This window comes from Saimiri boliviensis, chromosome 12 (genome assembly GCF_048565385.1).
Source record: "Saimiri boliviensis isolate mSaiBol1 chromosome 12, mSaiBol1.pri, whole genome shotgun sequence".
Taxonomy (NCBI): domain Eukaryota; kingdom Metazoa; phylum Chordata; class Mammalia; order Primates; family Cebidae; genus Saimiri; species Saimiri boliviensis.
In genome coordinates this window covers 98,118,544-98,134,030 of record NC_133460.1, presented here as the reverse complement: position 1 = coordinate 98,134,030, position 15,487 = coordinate 98,118,544, and the positions used below count along the sequence as shown (strand labels likewise).

General features: G+C 41.6%; 1 protein-coding gene across 9 annotated transcripts in view; it reads left to right on the top strand.

Moving 5' to 3' along the window:
• Positions 1 to 15,487, top strand: part of NRAP (nebulin related anchoring protein) — a 71,345-nt gene that overhangs the window by 19,361 nt on the left and 36,497 nt on the right. For 8 of the 9 annotated variants that reach the window (XM_074382900.1, XM_010332909.3, XM_003922192.4 and 5 more), the window contains 8 exons: positions 478 to 585; positions 1,620 to 1,724; positions 7,790 to 7,888; positions 8,794 to 8,898; positions 10,047 to 10,154; positions 10,400 to 10,501; positions 12,202 to 12,399; positions 12,975 to 13,079. In XM_074382900.1, coding sequence (XP_074239001.1) covers positions 478 to 585; positions 1,620 to 1,724; positions 7,790 to 7,888; positions 8,794 to 8,898; positions 10,047 to 10,154; positions 10,400 to 10,501; positions 12,202 to 12,399; positions 12,975 to 13,079 — 930 coding nt within the window. The remainder of the gene's footprint in view (positions 1 to 477; positions 586 to 1,619; positions 1,725 to 7,789; positions 7,889 to 8,793; positions 8,899 to 10,046; positions 10,155 to 10,399; positions 10,502 to 12,201; positions 12,400 to 12,974; positions 13,080 to 15,487) is intronic. The other variant, XM_074382901.1, reaches the window with a different exon arrangement.

Sequence of the window (15,487 nt, the reverse complement as noted above, 5' to 3'; positions counted from 1 at the left end):
TGACCAGTTTTTACATCACAGAGTTTGGCGATGCTCAGGTTTTGTCCTTCATATATTTAGAAATGGAAGTAATGGCATGCAGTGATTTGTCCCAGCCTCAGCATGGGGCTTTGCATGTGATGCCAGCATAGTCAGTGCTTGCAACTGTCTCATGGTAAATTTTCACATTGGAAAAATCTGGTAAACTTAAAACTAAAAATGTGAAAACGAACACAAAAAGTCAGGTCTGTTTTGTGCTGTCTATGCTCATCAGATCCCATGTTTCCTTGTTTTCCTGTCTTATTCCAACTTGTGCTGGGTTAAAATTTACATTATTAAAAAAAAGTTTGCCTTATTTTTAATTCTGTGATACACTGACTTTTTAAATAGGTTATATTTAAGCATTTTTTTCTTTGGATTTAATGTGTTAATATGAGTAGTTTATCTTCAACTAGTTGTGAAGGGAATGGCTTTGTTGAAAACTCTGTTTTCATGTAGAATAAATATAAAGAAAACTACCAGAACCACATGAGAGGCCACTATGAAGGAATTGGTATGGACAGACGCACTCTCCATGCTATGAAAGTCGGCAGCCTGGCAAGCAACGTAAGTCCTTTTATGCAAGGGCCTGTGGGGGTGGAGTGGGGTGGGGCATGAAGAATTCAACCAATTCTTTTTAAATTTCCCTTAAAAAAATAATCTGTCTTCTATTTTAAAGACTGTGGAAAGACTGTCCCAAAAGAGTTTCTAAATGTTAGTGGATACAAGCAAGGCTAGGCAAAATCCCTGAACATTTTCAAAGGCTTCAATTTATTGATCTTAGCTTTCTCTGATTTGGAGAGTATTTTAATCTATTATAATGAATCCAGTGTGATTAACACTTTCGATTTTTGAGACAGAAGGAGAAATGAATAATTGTGATTCTTATTCCAAATTCCCGAAGGTTCCAAAGCTTTTGTGATTTATTTGGAGTCGGTTGGTTGGTAAACTGATTTGTTCCTTCATTCATTTTTTTTGATCATCGTATTCATTGAAAACCGACTGTGGCCTGGCACTGGTCAAGGTAGTGGGATAACAGAGTAGATCAGGTCCTTGTTTTCCCCTGTAGCATATAATCTATTAATCTCTCTTTGCCTTTGTCAATTCAGTGTATAGGTTTACAAATGCCATGTTGTAAATCTTGGAGGTAAAGGACACTTAAAGGAACCTGATTTCATTATTAAAACATACACATGTCAGATTTTCTCTGCTTAAGAATGTCAAATTTGACCTTTAGAAAAAAAAAATTAAATACTCTAAAGACTCTTGACATTTCCATCTATTTTCTTGGGGTTAGCCAAGGAGCATTTCCATTGTCTATCCACGTGCAAATGCTTCTTTTCAACAAAAATGACAAGCACCATCATAATTAATAAGAAATATAAAGTAAATGTGCTACAGATGGAAGTCAACTACTTTTGGATTAAGAGGAATTCAGATTAAAGACAAAAGTGTGAGCATAATTTAATTTTCCTTGAAGGTGATGAAACTGAATTAATTTGTTTCTGGGTATTTAAAAAATATTTCTTATGACATTCGAACAAAGTCAAAAGAAAGTAGAAACTGATTTCTCCATTCTTATTCTTTTCTTCATGTTTTAGGTTGCCTACAAAGCTGATTATAAACACGATATTGTCGACTACAACTACCCAGCCACTCTCACACCTTCTTATCAAACAACAATGAAACTGGTGCCCTTGAAAGATGTAAGTTCTCTTCCAACAGCTCTTTCTGCTTTGTGGCATGTCACTTTCTCCCTGAGGAGTGATTTGTAGGCAGCAGGATGGAAAGAAACATGATGCCATAGTTCATAGGAGGTTGAAGGGATTGAAAAAAGGGAAGTCCTTTTCTGTTTTGCACTAGGAAGTTCATTTATGTGTGCTCGCACACTCTTAGATTTTCAGTGCAAACTAGGGACAACTCTAGTTTTGTCTTGCAAATAACCTGAGGTTCCAGTTTTTCCTCTTAGAATTCAGCGAGCTTTGTCTGCTGGGCACATTTCAAATGCTTTTTCCTTAGCAAGGATGACTTTTTTTTTTCTTTTAGAAAAAGGTTTGACATGTAGTATGTTAAGGACTGAGGGAAGTAAAATAAAATGTATGCACACAAGTTGAGAGGAAGTGGTAATACTGACTTTATTTTTTCTCAGGAGCTCATGGGGAAGTATATGTATCCCTTAATGATTACATCAGTGATTTTATTTATGGTTTGGCTTGTTCCAAGCAAAATGTGTATAATCAATTAAATTTCTTCTTTCCTGATTACAAGAATTTTACATGTTTATTATAGGAAATTTAGAAAATACAAAAAAGTACAAAGAAAATTATAAAAGTCACCTACTGGCTTAAAAAGTACTTAAGGTGGCTTAGAAGTAAGGTTGTATTGTGATTTTCGGTGAAGGTTATCTCTAATCAATCAATAATCTAACAAATAATTCAATGTATATTTATGAATGCTCAGTGCTACTTTCCTTTGGGATCAGCACAAGTCTAGAAATCGATTGAAGTTTTGCTACTAGAAGTCTTTGCATCTCTCTCTCTCTCTCTTTTGCTCAGAGTTGGGCCAATAGGATTCAGTTGGGTATCTCTAGTGTCTAACCCAGTGTCCAGACATCAAAGGACAATCATTGGCAAATGATATTTATTGAATAAAAGGGGCTTTTAAAATTTGTAATAAAACAGGAGGTAGGAAGCAGAGGAATTGTTCAGGGGCCTGAACTTTGCTTCTCATTTTCTCTGGAAGTTTGGTTGGATTGACTTGACTTACTCATTCCACAAAGTTAAACTTGACCACTACCAAAGCTACATTTCTTTTTTTTTTTTTTTTTTTTTTTTTTTTTTTTTTTTTTGCTGTATACATTATCTGGGAAACTTGCAGATGAAGGGCATCTTATTAAAACTTGAGTATGTACTTTTGCACTAGGATTCTAGAAATCATGCCTAATAAGTAGCACAAACAATGCAAGATAGAGTCCTGTGTACTCCCATTATGACATGACTTGCTTCTACATTTATCTAGAATAAGACTCTGGACCAAACCAGGCACCCAGAAGCCTACCTGGGGAAATCTGATACAAACTTAAATTAGACTGGATTAGAAATGTTAATTGAGTTTAGAGGTGGGTTCTAAACTGGCAGCCCATGAGTCACAGTCAAACTACAGAAGTGTTTTATTTGGCTACATAGTGTTTGTTTGTTTTTTATTGAACCAACATGTAGAAGTTCCGAGTTCAGATAAAAACTAATATGCTTACCTTTCCTTGAAAACTCTGAGAAATTCTGCCCTAGTTCCTACAAGGCAGCAATTGGCTGGGACTGAGTGGTGCCTGTTCTCTGTTGCTGTACCTCCTTTAGCTTACCTTCCTGGTTCTGACGTGAATTTGAATTTATCACCCATAATTTAGGGAATTTAATATTCAGGAAGTTTGGGGAATCCATTTACAAGAACAGCTGTGGTCTCTCTGTCTGGTAATCTTAAAGGCGGTGAAATAGCCATGAAATTAAATAAGCAAGCATGGGTTCTTAATTTGAGAGCATTCCTTTTAGATAGATTTTATAAATACTAATAGAATTAAAATGAGACTCTATCTTTAGCTACAGAAAAAAAAAAAACCCTTCAAAATGTAGATTGAAGCAATGGCCAAGCATTTGTGATGTTGCAAAGATGTGATTAATCATGGAGACTTTTAATTATGTCCTGCAGAGCCAGGTAATTGTTCTCAGTAACATACTTAATGCAGAATTATGAGGAAGGAATGTGCCATTTAAAAAATACAGTTTTCGTGACATTTTATCATGCATAATTCTGAATTCTAATAGACTCTATTATGAGATGATAATTTTTCCTTCTGAATTAATGCATTAGGAAGCCACTGTACTCTAATCTAATTAATAGTTGACATTGAAATGACTTTATGTTTCCTAATTTTCTCTACACACCCCACGTCCAAAACTTAGAACATGCAAAAACTTTTCTCCTTGAATCAATAACCAAAAAGCACAAAATGATGTTGTTTTAAAATCTCCAAATCCAACAAAACACTCCATAGCCATTATCAGGAGCACTTTACTATTTCTAGGTCCTGTTCTAGAAGTTCACTTGTAAATCATTTGCTTGTTTCTGGAATGCATTTCCCTGTATAAACAATGCTAATTCTGGCTAAAGGGAACTCCTTTCCCATCTTTAAATGACAAGTAACAGTTCGAAGCACATTAGCTTTGGCCAACCAGGTTTAGTGTGTGTAAGTTAAAAGCTACCTTACGAGGAGGACTCCCAGGGTGTGAATCATATCTCTGATACTGACTGCCTGGATGACCTGGAGCAAGCCACTTTCAATCTCTGGGCCTCAGTTTCCACATTGTGAGGTAGGGATAATAATAGTGCCTAACCACAGGGTGGTGGGAAGGATTAAATGAGTTAACATGTATAATGCACGTGGCATGGTGCTGGGTATGTAGTAAGAATCATGTATTAGTCATAATTATGATTAGCTGGTGTTGGAACAGGCAAAAATGAAGTGAGTACAAGACCCAGGGAAGACATGAAATATGTAAGTTAGTAGCCAGTGGACCCAAAGTGGCTATTAGACCTATTTCTCTTGGGTCACTGGATTTTTTTGTTTTTTGAGATGGAGTCTCTGTTGCCCAGGGTGGAGTGCAATGACACAATCTCAGCTCACTGCAACCTCCGCCTCCCAGGTTCAAGCGATTCTCCTGCCTCGACCTCCTGAGTAGCTGGGACTACAGGCATGTGCCACCATGCTCTGCTAATTTTTGTATTTTTAGTAGAGACGGGGTTTCTCCATGTTGGTCAGGCTGGTCTCAAACTCCTGACCTCATGATCCACCTGCCTCAGCCTCTCAAAGTGCTGGGATTACAGGTGTGAGCCACCATGCTCAGCCTGGGCCACTGAATTTTAAAAATATTGAATTATTTGTTAGCATTTAAAAATTGCAATTTTTTTCATAAGAATATGGATTTCTGATTTTTTTTTTTTTTTTTTTTTAGAATAACTCAAAAATCTGGCTGTTGTATGCCCCACACAGACGCATGACAACCATCTCCTAGAGCTGGACAGCCACTGCCTCCTTTTGCCACAGGCCTCTTGACTTCTTACTTCCCCAACAGTATCCACATATAGTGTCCTTTTCTATATACATCTTATACTTCACCAAAAAAGAGGTGTTAAAAAAAGTAAAATGAAAGAGAAACAAAAAGTCCAATCAAGCTATACATGTATAATTAAGTGGGAGGCAATGGAGCATCAGTGACTCCCTTTAGGCACCTGAATGTGTCCCCACCCTCTACACCAGCCCCTGCCTGGCCCTCACTTCCACCTTGCCAGAGTCCCCAAGGAAATTGCCCTAAGCTTGGTACTTTCATAGAAGATGTAGGTTCAAAAGAGGAGGAGGCAGAATCCCCAGTGCTGCTGGATGCATTGACTGCCTGGTTCCCACCTCACAACATCAAGAACTAGTGAATTTTCCCCAACAATAAGGCCAAGCATTGAGCTTGTACCCTACCTGGCTCCCAGAGACATTTGTGATTTTTGGGCTACAAAGACTCCCTGAGGTGGGCTGTCATCTCAGGGTGGTGGCCATAGGACGTAGCAGAAGGTAGGAAGAAGACAGAAGAGCAAAGACATCAGGTTGTAGTCTAGACAGACAGGAAATGATAGGACAGTACAAGAGTGGCCAAGGTGTGGGCCCACCCCTGGGGACAGGAGAGCCAGCTGGCAGAGGAGCCTAGCCAAGGCCATAGGTGAGGTCTAGGCAGAGACAACACTAGCTAGTGGTGATGCAGAAAAGGGGTGTTGTTCTTAAGCAAATTCCAGGCCTGAAGAAGTTGCCACACTGTGTGGGATTCTGGGTGGGGCCTTTGGCCTTGGGCAAGAAAAGAGAGACACGAAAACTGTGAACAAGTGTTCAATGGTGATCCCATCACTTTGAGCCAAGCTGGGGGAGCCCAGCTGGCAAACATGCCCAATCTGGAGCCTGTGGGCACAGAGATTCAGGTGTCCAGAGCCACTGGGTCAGTTTGGGATCCTGGGATTGAGGACCTATCTGAGATACCTACGTACGCAGGGAGTGTCTGAGTTTGCTTGCTCTGCGGAGTAGAAAGCCCATGACAGTTTGTTGACGAAATAAATGGACAAATGGATGAATAAAAAGGACCAGGTGAACATAAGGGAAGAAAGGCAGGGTTAGGGATGAGTTTACTTCTCCCTCTTTTACCTGGATGTCAACTAACCTTGGTTAAATCCCAAAAGAGGGCCAGGTGTGGTGGCTCATGTCTGTAATCTTAGCACTTTGCGGGGGCTGAGGCAGGAGGATTCCTTGAGGCCAGGAGTTCCAGACCAGCCTGGCCAACCTGGGGAAACCCTGTCTCTACTAAAAATACAAAAATTAGCTAGGCATAGTGGTGCATGCCTGTAGTTCCAGCTATCAGGGAGGCTGAGGCACGAGAATCCCCTGAACCCAGGAGGAAGAGGTTGCAGTGAGCTGAGATCGTGCCACTGCACTCCCAACTGGATAACACAGCAGACTCTGTCTCAAAATAATAAATAAACAAAAACAAATTGTGCAAGAGGTTATCTGCTACCCACAACCTCTCCCCCTTTTCTTTATCCTAGCCCTACTTCTGCCTGCATAGGTTTCTGGGGCTCTCACTCAGCTCACCTTAGCCCCTCACCCCTTATCACCTACTCTCCAGCTTCAAGCCTGTTCCTTTGCTTCTCTGCCTAAGTTTGCATTCCATCTGCAGTGGAACTTGGTCAGGTGTGTTTGGAGAAAAATAAGGTGATTGGATGCATATATTCTTGTGTGCAAATGGCTAATAATTCTTGATACTTGAAAGGGCAATTTGTATTTTCAAAGGAGAAAATTCACTAGTCTTTGATGTCTTGAGGTGGGAACCAGGCAGTCAATGCATCCAGCAGCACTGGGGATTCTGCCTCCTCCTCTTTTGAACCTGTTTCTTCTGTGAAAGTGTCAAGCTTAGGGCAGTTTCCTTGGGAACTCTGGCAAGGCAGAAGTGAGGGCCAGGCAGGGGCTGGTGTAGAGGGTGGGGACAGGTTCAGGCCGCCTGCAAGGAGTCACTGATGCTCCATTGCCTCCCACTTAAAGATGCATGTATAGCTTGATTGGACTTTTTGTTACTCTTTTATTTTACTTTTTAAAACACCTCTCTTTTTGGTATATAAGATGTATATAGAAAAGTACACTATGTGTGGATATACAGCTTTAAGTATTTATAAAATGACCCCATGCACATATTTTCATTGAGAATAAGCCCTAGGCACAGAATTATTGGGACACAGGATATGCATATGTGCCCAAATGCCATACTGTTTTTCGAAGTGGTTATACCAATCTGCACTTCTTCTAGCACCACTGTGAGAGTTTTCCTAAGTCCCCATCCTTTGCCATCACTTTGTGTCATCAGCAGTTTTAACTCTGGCTCTTCAGGTTGTGTGGAGGGGTATCTTGTGCTTTTGGTGTGCCTTTCTCTCGTTAACAGTGTGGTTGACCATCTTTCTCTATGTTCACTCGCCAGTGAGTTCACCTCTCTTATGAGTTGCCTGTTAGGTCGCTACTCTATAACGTACCGCATTTCTGTCTGTGGGCTTGGAGTGTCTGTCAGTATCCCGTTGAAATATCTCACTCTTTTTCTACATAGTAATTTGAGAATTGCCATTTTATTGAGCTTGGGAGAGGGAACTAAGCAAATCTTCGAGAAAAGAGCAAATGACATCTGTGCCTGTTTTTACCCAGACCAATTATAGGCAGAGCATCGACAAGTTAAAGTACAGCTTGGTGACTGACACTCCACAGATTGTTCAAGCCAAAATCAATGCCCAGCAACTGAGTCATGTAAGTAACCGGCCCCTGCCCAGCTAGATGTGAGGGTCTTGAAATTGCTGCTTTGAGGCCTCTGGGACATCTGACCTTCGAGGATTTGGCTTTCATAAATGGTGACACATGTCTTATTACAGCCAGAAAATGACCCTCACTTCTTTTAAACTTTTTATTATGGAAAATTTTGAATACATGCAAAGTAGAGAATAGCATAGTGAGTCCCCATGTACCTGTCACTCATCTTCAACAGCCATCAACTCATGGCCACCCTGCTTCGTCTATATGCTTGTCCAATTCTCCTCTCCCATGTTATTTTGAAACCAATCTCAGGTATTGTATAATGTAATCTGTAAATATTTCCATATGAATCTCTAAAAGCTAAAAAAGAAAAACATATTTATGTAATTTTAGCATATCACATCAAAAATCTAACAATAATTCTTAACCTTACCAGTCATCCAAAGTTCAAGTTTAATTTCTGGTCAAGAATGCTTCTCAGATGATGCCGTATTCATCCAACAGGAATCACATGTCTGGTTGGCTCTCCTCTGCACGTGTGATCTAAGATGGCTTTTTGTCATTGTGAGCAGGCATTTGATAATTACCTTGCACTGCAGCAAAATGTTTTTTTTTTAAAGTTCAGTATTCTCAAGTGCTTGTAGGGGGAGTTGGTGAAGCAGTCATGGGGAACTCTTTTGCAAACTCACAACTTTGAGTGTGCCTTTGAGTTTTTTTACTTTTCATTTGACACCTTCAGTTCATTAATTTAAAACATTTACAAAAGGTACAGGCTTCCTTGTAAAACGCCTTTTCCGGAAACTCCTTCTCAGCTATGGGTCTAAGGGAGTAAGAGTTATGAGTCCCTAAAGGTCTCTTTCTGCCCATATAAAAACCCTATGGATTTATTCTAAATCCAACAGGTGAATTACCGTGCTGACTATGAAAAAAATAAGTTGAATTACACATTGCCACAGGATGTCCCTCAGCTGGTGAAGGCCAAAACCAATGCTGAACTCTTTAGTGAGGTAAGCGAGCAATGTGGGGTGAAGAAGGTGAAGGGGGTTATGGAGTGATATCAAAACAAAGATATTGGGATGGTCCGCCAAGTGACAAGTGTGTGTCCCTGAGAAAGGCTCATCAGAGGCACCCATCAAGTTGCAACTTTGAATTTTGCTATGTCATGGTGCATGGTAGTTTACTAGTGGTAAATTGGTCATAGACATTTATTCCCATTATATGAGCATGTGTACAATCCATGTGTGAACACACACACACACACACACACACACACACACACACCCCTACATCCTCATCCTCATCATCTTAGTGAACTGGTGGTTTGCTGTGTGGAGGAAATTTAAGTTTTCAGAAGATCAGTCTGCATCATCAGATTTCTCTTGGAGTCACAAGTGGGCTACGATTTGGCTTCTCACTCTAAATGGAATTTTGGGGGCAGGAGAAGAAAATAAAAAGAACTAACATTGTTTAAATGCCTGTTCTATCCTGGGGTAGGCACTGTATGTGTGGAATTATCATAAGCCCCCAGAGGTATTATAGAGGCACAGTTAGTGGCATGGGCTTTGGTGTCAGAGAGACCTGGGTTCAGATGTTGACACTGCCATTTTTAAAATTTATGTCCCTCTAGGTAAGCTCTTTAATTTCTCTGAGCCTCACAGGCCCAATGTGAAGATATGTGGTTAATAAGTAGAACTCATTTACGAAAAGGCCAATAAACAGTAGCTGTTATTGCCAGGGTAATGTCAACACTTCATATTTATGTTATACTTCACCAGTTTAAGATCTCTTTCCATATAGTCTATCCAATTTATTCTCACAGCAATTCTGAGAAAGAGAATATGATACTTTCTTTGCAAATAGGAGATTGAGTCCCCAAGAGGTCACTGGCCAAAGTCACATGATCAGAAAACAACAGAGCAAGGAGCAATGCGTGGGTCTTCTCTTTGTCCTGTTCCATTACCACTGGCCTGCATGGCTCTACAGCTAAGGACTCAATTAACTGTGTTAGTAATTACTGTTATCATTTTGATAATAACAGCCAGGACTCTGGTCTGTAAATAGAGGAAAAAACCAACTTCGCTTTAAAAAAATCTTCTTTGACTTTCAGCAGAAATATGGGTAGCAACTCCTGTTCACTTGCGGTTTTGTTTGTCAGGTTAAGTATAAAGAAGGCTGGGAGAAGACGAAGGGGAGAGGATTTGAGATGAAGCTGGATGCCATGTCTCTGCTGGCCGCCAAAGCCTCTGGGGAGCTTGCCAGCAATGTAGGTTTTCTCTCATTAACTCAGGAATGCATAAGAAATGGTTCCCATAAAATGTCAGTGGTCCTGCCGCAAAAATAATGATTGTTAACATTGTAAACATCGCACTACTTTAATCTTCTGGATTTGTGAAAGACTGGCGGGGGTGTTTTTTTCAGAATTGTTCCCCTTGCACTTGTTAAAACCAGAGCCCCTTAGACAGCAAAGTTTCTTTCTCACTCACAGTAGATGTTCTTCTTTCTCTCAAGATTAAATATAAAGAAGACTATGAAAAGACAAAAGGCAAAGCCGCAGGAACAGCCGACTCTAGGCTTCTGCACTCCCTGCAGGTTGCTAAGATGAGCAGTGAGGTAAACTCTTTTTCTGACCCCCAACCCCTTACTTAGAGTTGTGTTACTTTAAAAGTTTTTCCTGGGCCTATTTCACTTGGGACTGTTACTTTTTGATTCATTTCTACCCGGAACTCTTTTCTTTCCTGGCTTCCATAAGAAGCTTGTTTGGTTTATTTATTTTGCCAAAGTATACTATTTTTAAAAAGTATGTGAGGAGTGTGGACCTAAGGGTGACAGCATCTGCTGATCAAGGTAAAAAGGTGTTCAGCTGCATTTATTCATGTCGCAAATGTTTGCCAAGTGACTACTAAGGGCAAGACGCTGTACAAGACCCTGGGGCTATAAGAATGAACAGTACGTAGTAAGTTTCTCCCTTGTGTAGCAAAAGCATCCTGCTTAGTGTGGTGCTGTCCTGGTCCTTTGGTTACAACACATAGGATATTCAAATTTTTAGCAAGCCAGCAGCGCCCAGGCTCCAGCCAATCAGAATGATGATGCTTGTAAACAACTGTAATGGCTGGAAAGGAACCTTGTTAAATGTCACTTACCCAAAGGCTTTGAAGAAGGAGATTTCTGCTGGAAGAAACAGACCTGGTTTCTAATAAAGTCTTCCCTACCGATGGTGAATAGGCAAAAAAGACACATGAACATGGAATATCTGCTTTATGAGGGCCTGTTCCAAGCTGTGAGGCTGATTTATGCTGCTCTGATGAGTCACTAAAGAGCCATGGTTTGAATAGAATAAGTTGGCATCTGGGCTGCCATTTTGTATGTGTCTACAGAATAAGCTGAATGAAGTGCATAATCACGAAGCATAAAGAGGCATTGAGAATTTGGTTTCAGATTAGACAGAACACATTGGTGTTACATATTTGCAGTTGAAGGTACTGGGGATCAAAAAGATTGTGTCTTGCCCAAAACCATATGGTAGTCGGTGGTAGTGGTAAAGGGGTAGTGAATTAGACCCTAGAACTCTTATTACTTGGCACCACACTTTTTCTACTATAGCACACTATCTTTCACCTTCACCACATCATCATCACCACTATCACCATCACCATCACCATTGTCATCGTCACTGCACCATAATTACCATCACCGTTATCATCACCACCATCATCAGTCACCATCATCACTACCATCACCACCACCGCTATCACTACCACCATCATCACCTACAAACCACCACTGTTATTGTCATGCTAACATTTATCAAGTGTTTGCTATGTGACAGTCCCTGTACTAAGCATGTTTCAGCCATTATTCATTTACTCATCATAACAGTCTCCTAGAGGAACATGAGTCCTTGGAGAGGGTGTCGTAAGTTTCCAAAGGTCAACCTGATCTGCTGTCAAAGGGCAGATCAGGTTTGAACTCAGGCTTGGCTGGCTCTGCAACCCAAGCTTCTTGATTCTATCTCTTAAAGCATCCATGAGAATTTCGAATAGAGTTTTCTCCTGGAGCAGCCAGGTGAAAAAGTTTAGCGTTGACAAGAGACAGTCCTCCCTGAAGCAAAGTAGTGTGGAACCTCAGCTGCCTCGTAATGCTGCCTTATAGACCCAGGACTTGGGTCACGCCTTTCTGACAGAAGGGTGGCAGTGCCCCGAGTGCCGATTCTCTCACTCCTGAAATCTTGGGAATCTTTCCTGCATTTTCACATCACTTCTGCAAAGGGCGGGCTTCACCTAACAAAATGACTTTGTTTTGGTCCATTCAAGGTTGAATATAAGAAGGGCTTTGAAGAGAGTAAGACCCGGTTTCACCTACCCATGGATATGGTAAACATCAGGCATGCTAAGAAGGCCCAAGCTCTTGCCAGTGACCTGGACTACAGGAAGAAACTGCATGAATACACGGTGCTGCCCGAAGATATGAAGACTCAGTGGGCCAAGAAGGCCTACGGGCTCCAGAGCGAGGTGAGCCTGCACACTACCAGTTCTCCTCATGCATCTCTTGCAATTGGACATGGCTTCAGAGTGAGTTCGAACCTGTGCATGAGTCTATTACATAACTCGGAAGACTAGGAAGAACTGCAGGAAATGTACTGGGGCCAGAAAGGACAGATGGGGAGGTAGGGATGTAGTTGACACAGTGGAGACCAGAGGGTGAAGGATCAGGGCTCGGAGCTAATGCTAAAGTCAAGATGTGTTGGTGATGGGGATGGGCAAAGGAGGAGAAAATGTTGAAAACGGTAAATCAATCTTGGAAATTCAGCAGGTTGGCAAATAAAGGCCCTTGGTCAACAAATATGAGAAATACCCTTTTTGCTAAGGTTGGGGTGTCTCAGCAGTAAGGTAGAGCATGCTACTCTTATTACAAGGTGGGCCCAGTGGTTCTACCTCCCAAGTGGAGATCTGCCTGACCATAAAGGAGCAGGGAGCAGTTCTCCTAGGAAGGCAAATACAGAATCAAGATCTTACTAACTCTCCTATCACTTTGTCCTGTCTCTGTCCATGTGCCCGATGAGAGCTTTGTGATTCTTCTCTTGCAGCTGCAGTACAAGGCTGACCTGGCATGGATGAAGGGAGTCGGGTGGCTGACAGAGGGGAGTCTCAACTTGGAACAAGCCAAGAAGGCTGCACAGCTGGTCAGCGAGGTAACTTGCACTTGGGCCCTTGACCTGCAGCAGTCCTTAGTCCCTGAGTCATGGAGGGTGATCTTTGCCTCTAATTCCCCTTCTCTACCCCCAGATTTATTTTGGGTGTGGTTCAAAGTGGGAGCACTTCATTTCACACCTGTAGCACATTCTCAGTGAACTTTCCACACCCTTAAACTTCCTGAGATGGTGTTGTTTAAAAAGCCTACCAATTTACTTTAAGTAGCATTTGCATCCAAAGAATAATTTGGTTTAGAAAGGTGTAATATACAGCACATGAGAAAATAGCACTTCTTATGTGAGCAGTGTGTGATTCCTTCTGAATCAGGGAGTCCAGTATTTGGAGGATAGTGTTCTTATTATGCCTGTGCCTTAAATTCACTGCAGATTTCAGGCAAGTCACTTAACCTTCCTGATCCTCTTTCCTTCATATGAAAATAAAGAGGCTGGATCAGATACTTTCCCAGGTTCCTGCATCTCTAAGCCCTTGTTCCCTTTATGCCGTAGAAAGCTGGCTCTGGCAGCAGGCAGAGGAGGACTTTTGAAGGACATTTTATTGGGAAGTGTCACTATTTCAGGAACTTTGTTTGGAATCTTCAAAGGGCATTCTTGTTTCAGGGCCAAGAAGGCTGAGTCAGCATATCTCTTGCAATTCATAATAATGGTGATAATAATAACTGCCATTTATGGACTGATAATCATTATTGAATCATCACTTTGGGCGTATTACATACATACTGTTATATATAGGTCACCACAGTCCTATGTGAGTAGATGGTATGATTATTCTATTAATATTCCCATTTTACATATGAGGAAGGTGAGACTGAATTTACACTTTAAGTAAGTAGAAGAGCTGGGATCTGTACCCAGTGTGTTTGATCTGGTGCCCTGGCTCTTGACCATGAGACAATATTGCATCTCAAAAGCATATCTTGTAATTTATTTTTATATTTCCACTGTACTCACCCTCCTCCGAGACAGGCATGTTTAGGGTTAGAATATAGAATAAGGTGAGAGGAAAGCATAACCCTTTAGGGCTCTCATTACCTGGCTTCTTGGAGACCAACTCAAGTTCAGGTGGAGCAACCAGAGCCCTATCTGTCTTAAACAGGGGTGCAGCAGAGGGGAGAGAATGCAACGAGTTGGTCCTTGAGATTCAGGAATGTCAGTTTCTATCTCGTTTCATGTATTGTCTACTAATTTCTAAGCTCCTCCAGGGTCAGAAGGATATCATCTCCTTCATCTTTTTTATGTTCCTTCTGTGCTCTGTAGAGAGTAGATTCTTGGCTGCTCAGCAAGTACTTGTGATTTGACCAATGCATAGTCTGGGACGGCTAGGAATTTCCAACAATGGCAGAGCAATGGGACTCCCTTCAGTTAATGTGGTGAAGGAGTTTTCTCCTTCAACATGGTGAAACTAGGAAGGAAAATTAGAAGTCTCTTTGGAATGTTTTCTGTAGAACTTTTTTTTCCCTAAAGGCAGAAAATTTGGAGTTTCCAGTGTTCCAATCACTATGCTGGGTTCAGCTGGTAGCTATAACCCTCTTGCCGATGGCATGGAAAGTTTGCCAGAACCAGGCTGAGAGCTCATCTCTGATCTCCCTGCCATGTGAAGCTTTTGCTTCCACACACCGTCCTCAGCGGCCACCTTTCCCAGCAACTTTGGCAGTTTCAATGGAAAAGCCAGAGGAGCTAATCTTCAGGAAAGACAAGAAGTCCCTGCAGGGGGACAGAATTAGCACACTGAAAATTTGCCAGTTAATTCGTGGCTGTGAGATGGGGACACTATGAGGACAAGACCTCAGTGATCTGGAAAATCAGAAACTCACCTGAAGCCGAATCTCACCTGACCGCCGGCTTCTGTCTGTGGCTCTGTGTCCCCTTCCTTAAAGCTGCTGCCTCCTGGACAATCATGATAACACCATGGCAATGGCTATGTCCTAACACTGTCCCAGGGACCTGACTCATGCATAAAATATGGTGTTGAAGCCTCCGCTCCCCACTAGACTGAAGTAGCTTCTACTGTTGTGCCCATTGGACACTCTAAGCAAGGGTGGCTCAAATTGGTTTAAGTGATGTGCCCGAGGTCATGAAGCTGGAAGGATGTACAGAAAAGATTTGAACCTCAGTCTTCATCATTGTAAAGTCCAGGTTTCCTCCACCTCACCCTCCTATGTTAGGTCTAGATTTAAAATATGTATCCCTCCCTGGGGCACACAGTGAAATACAGTGAAGAGGAAAATTACATTTCCCTTTCAGTAATAGCAACTAAAACAAGTTCACTGGAGCAGGCTGTCTCAGGCCTGTGTGGTTCTGTTTAAGCTGCAGGACCAACTAGAACATTCCTCCCAAGGAAATACTTGGACCACAGAAAGTATGCGTGTATATGTACACATGTGTAGGGC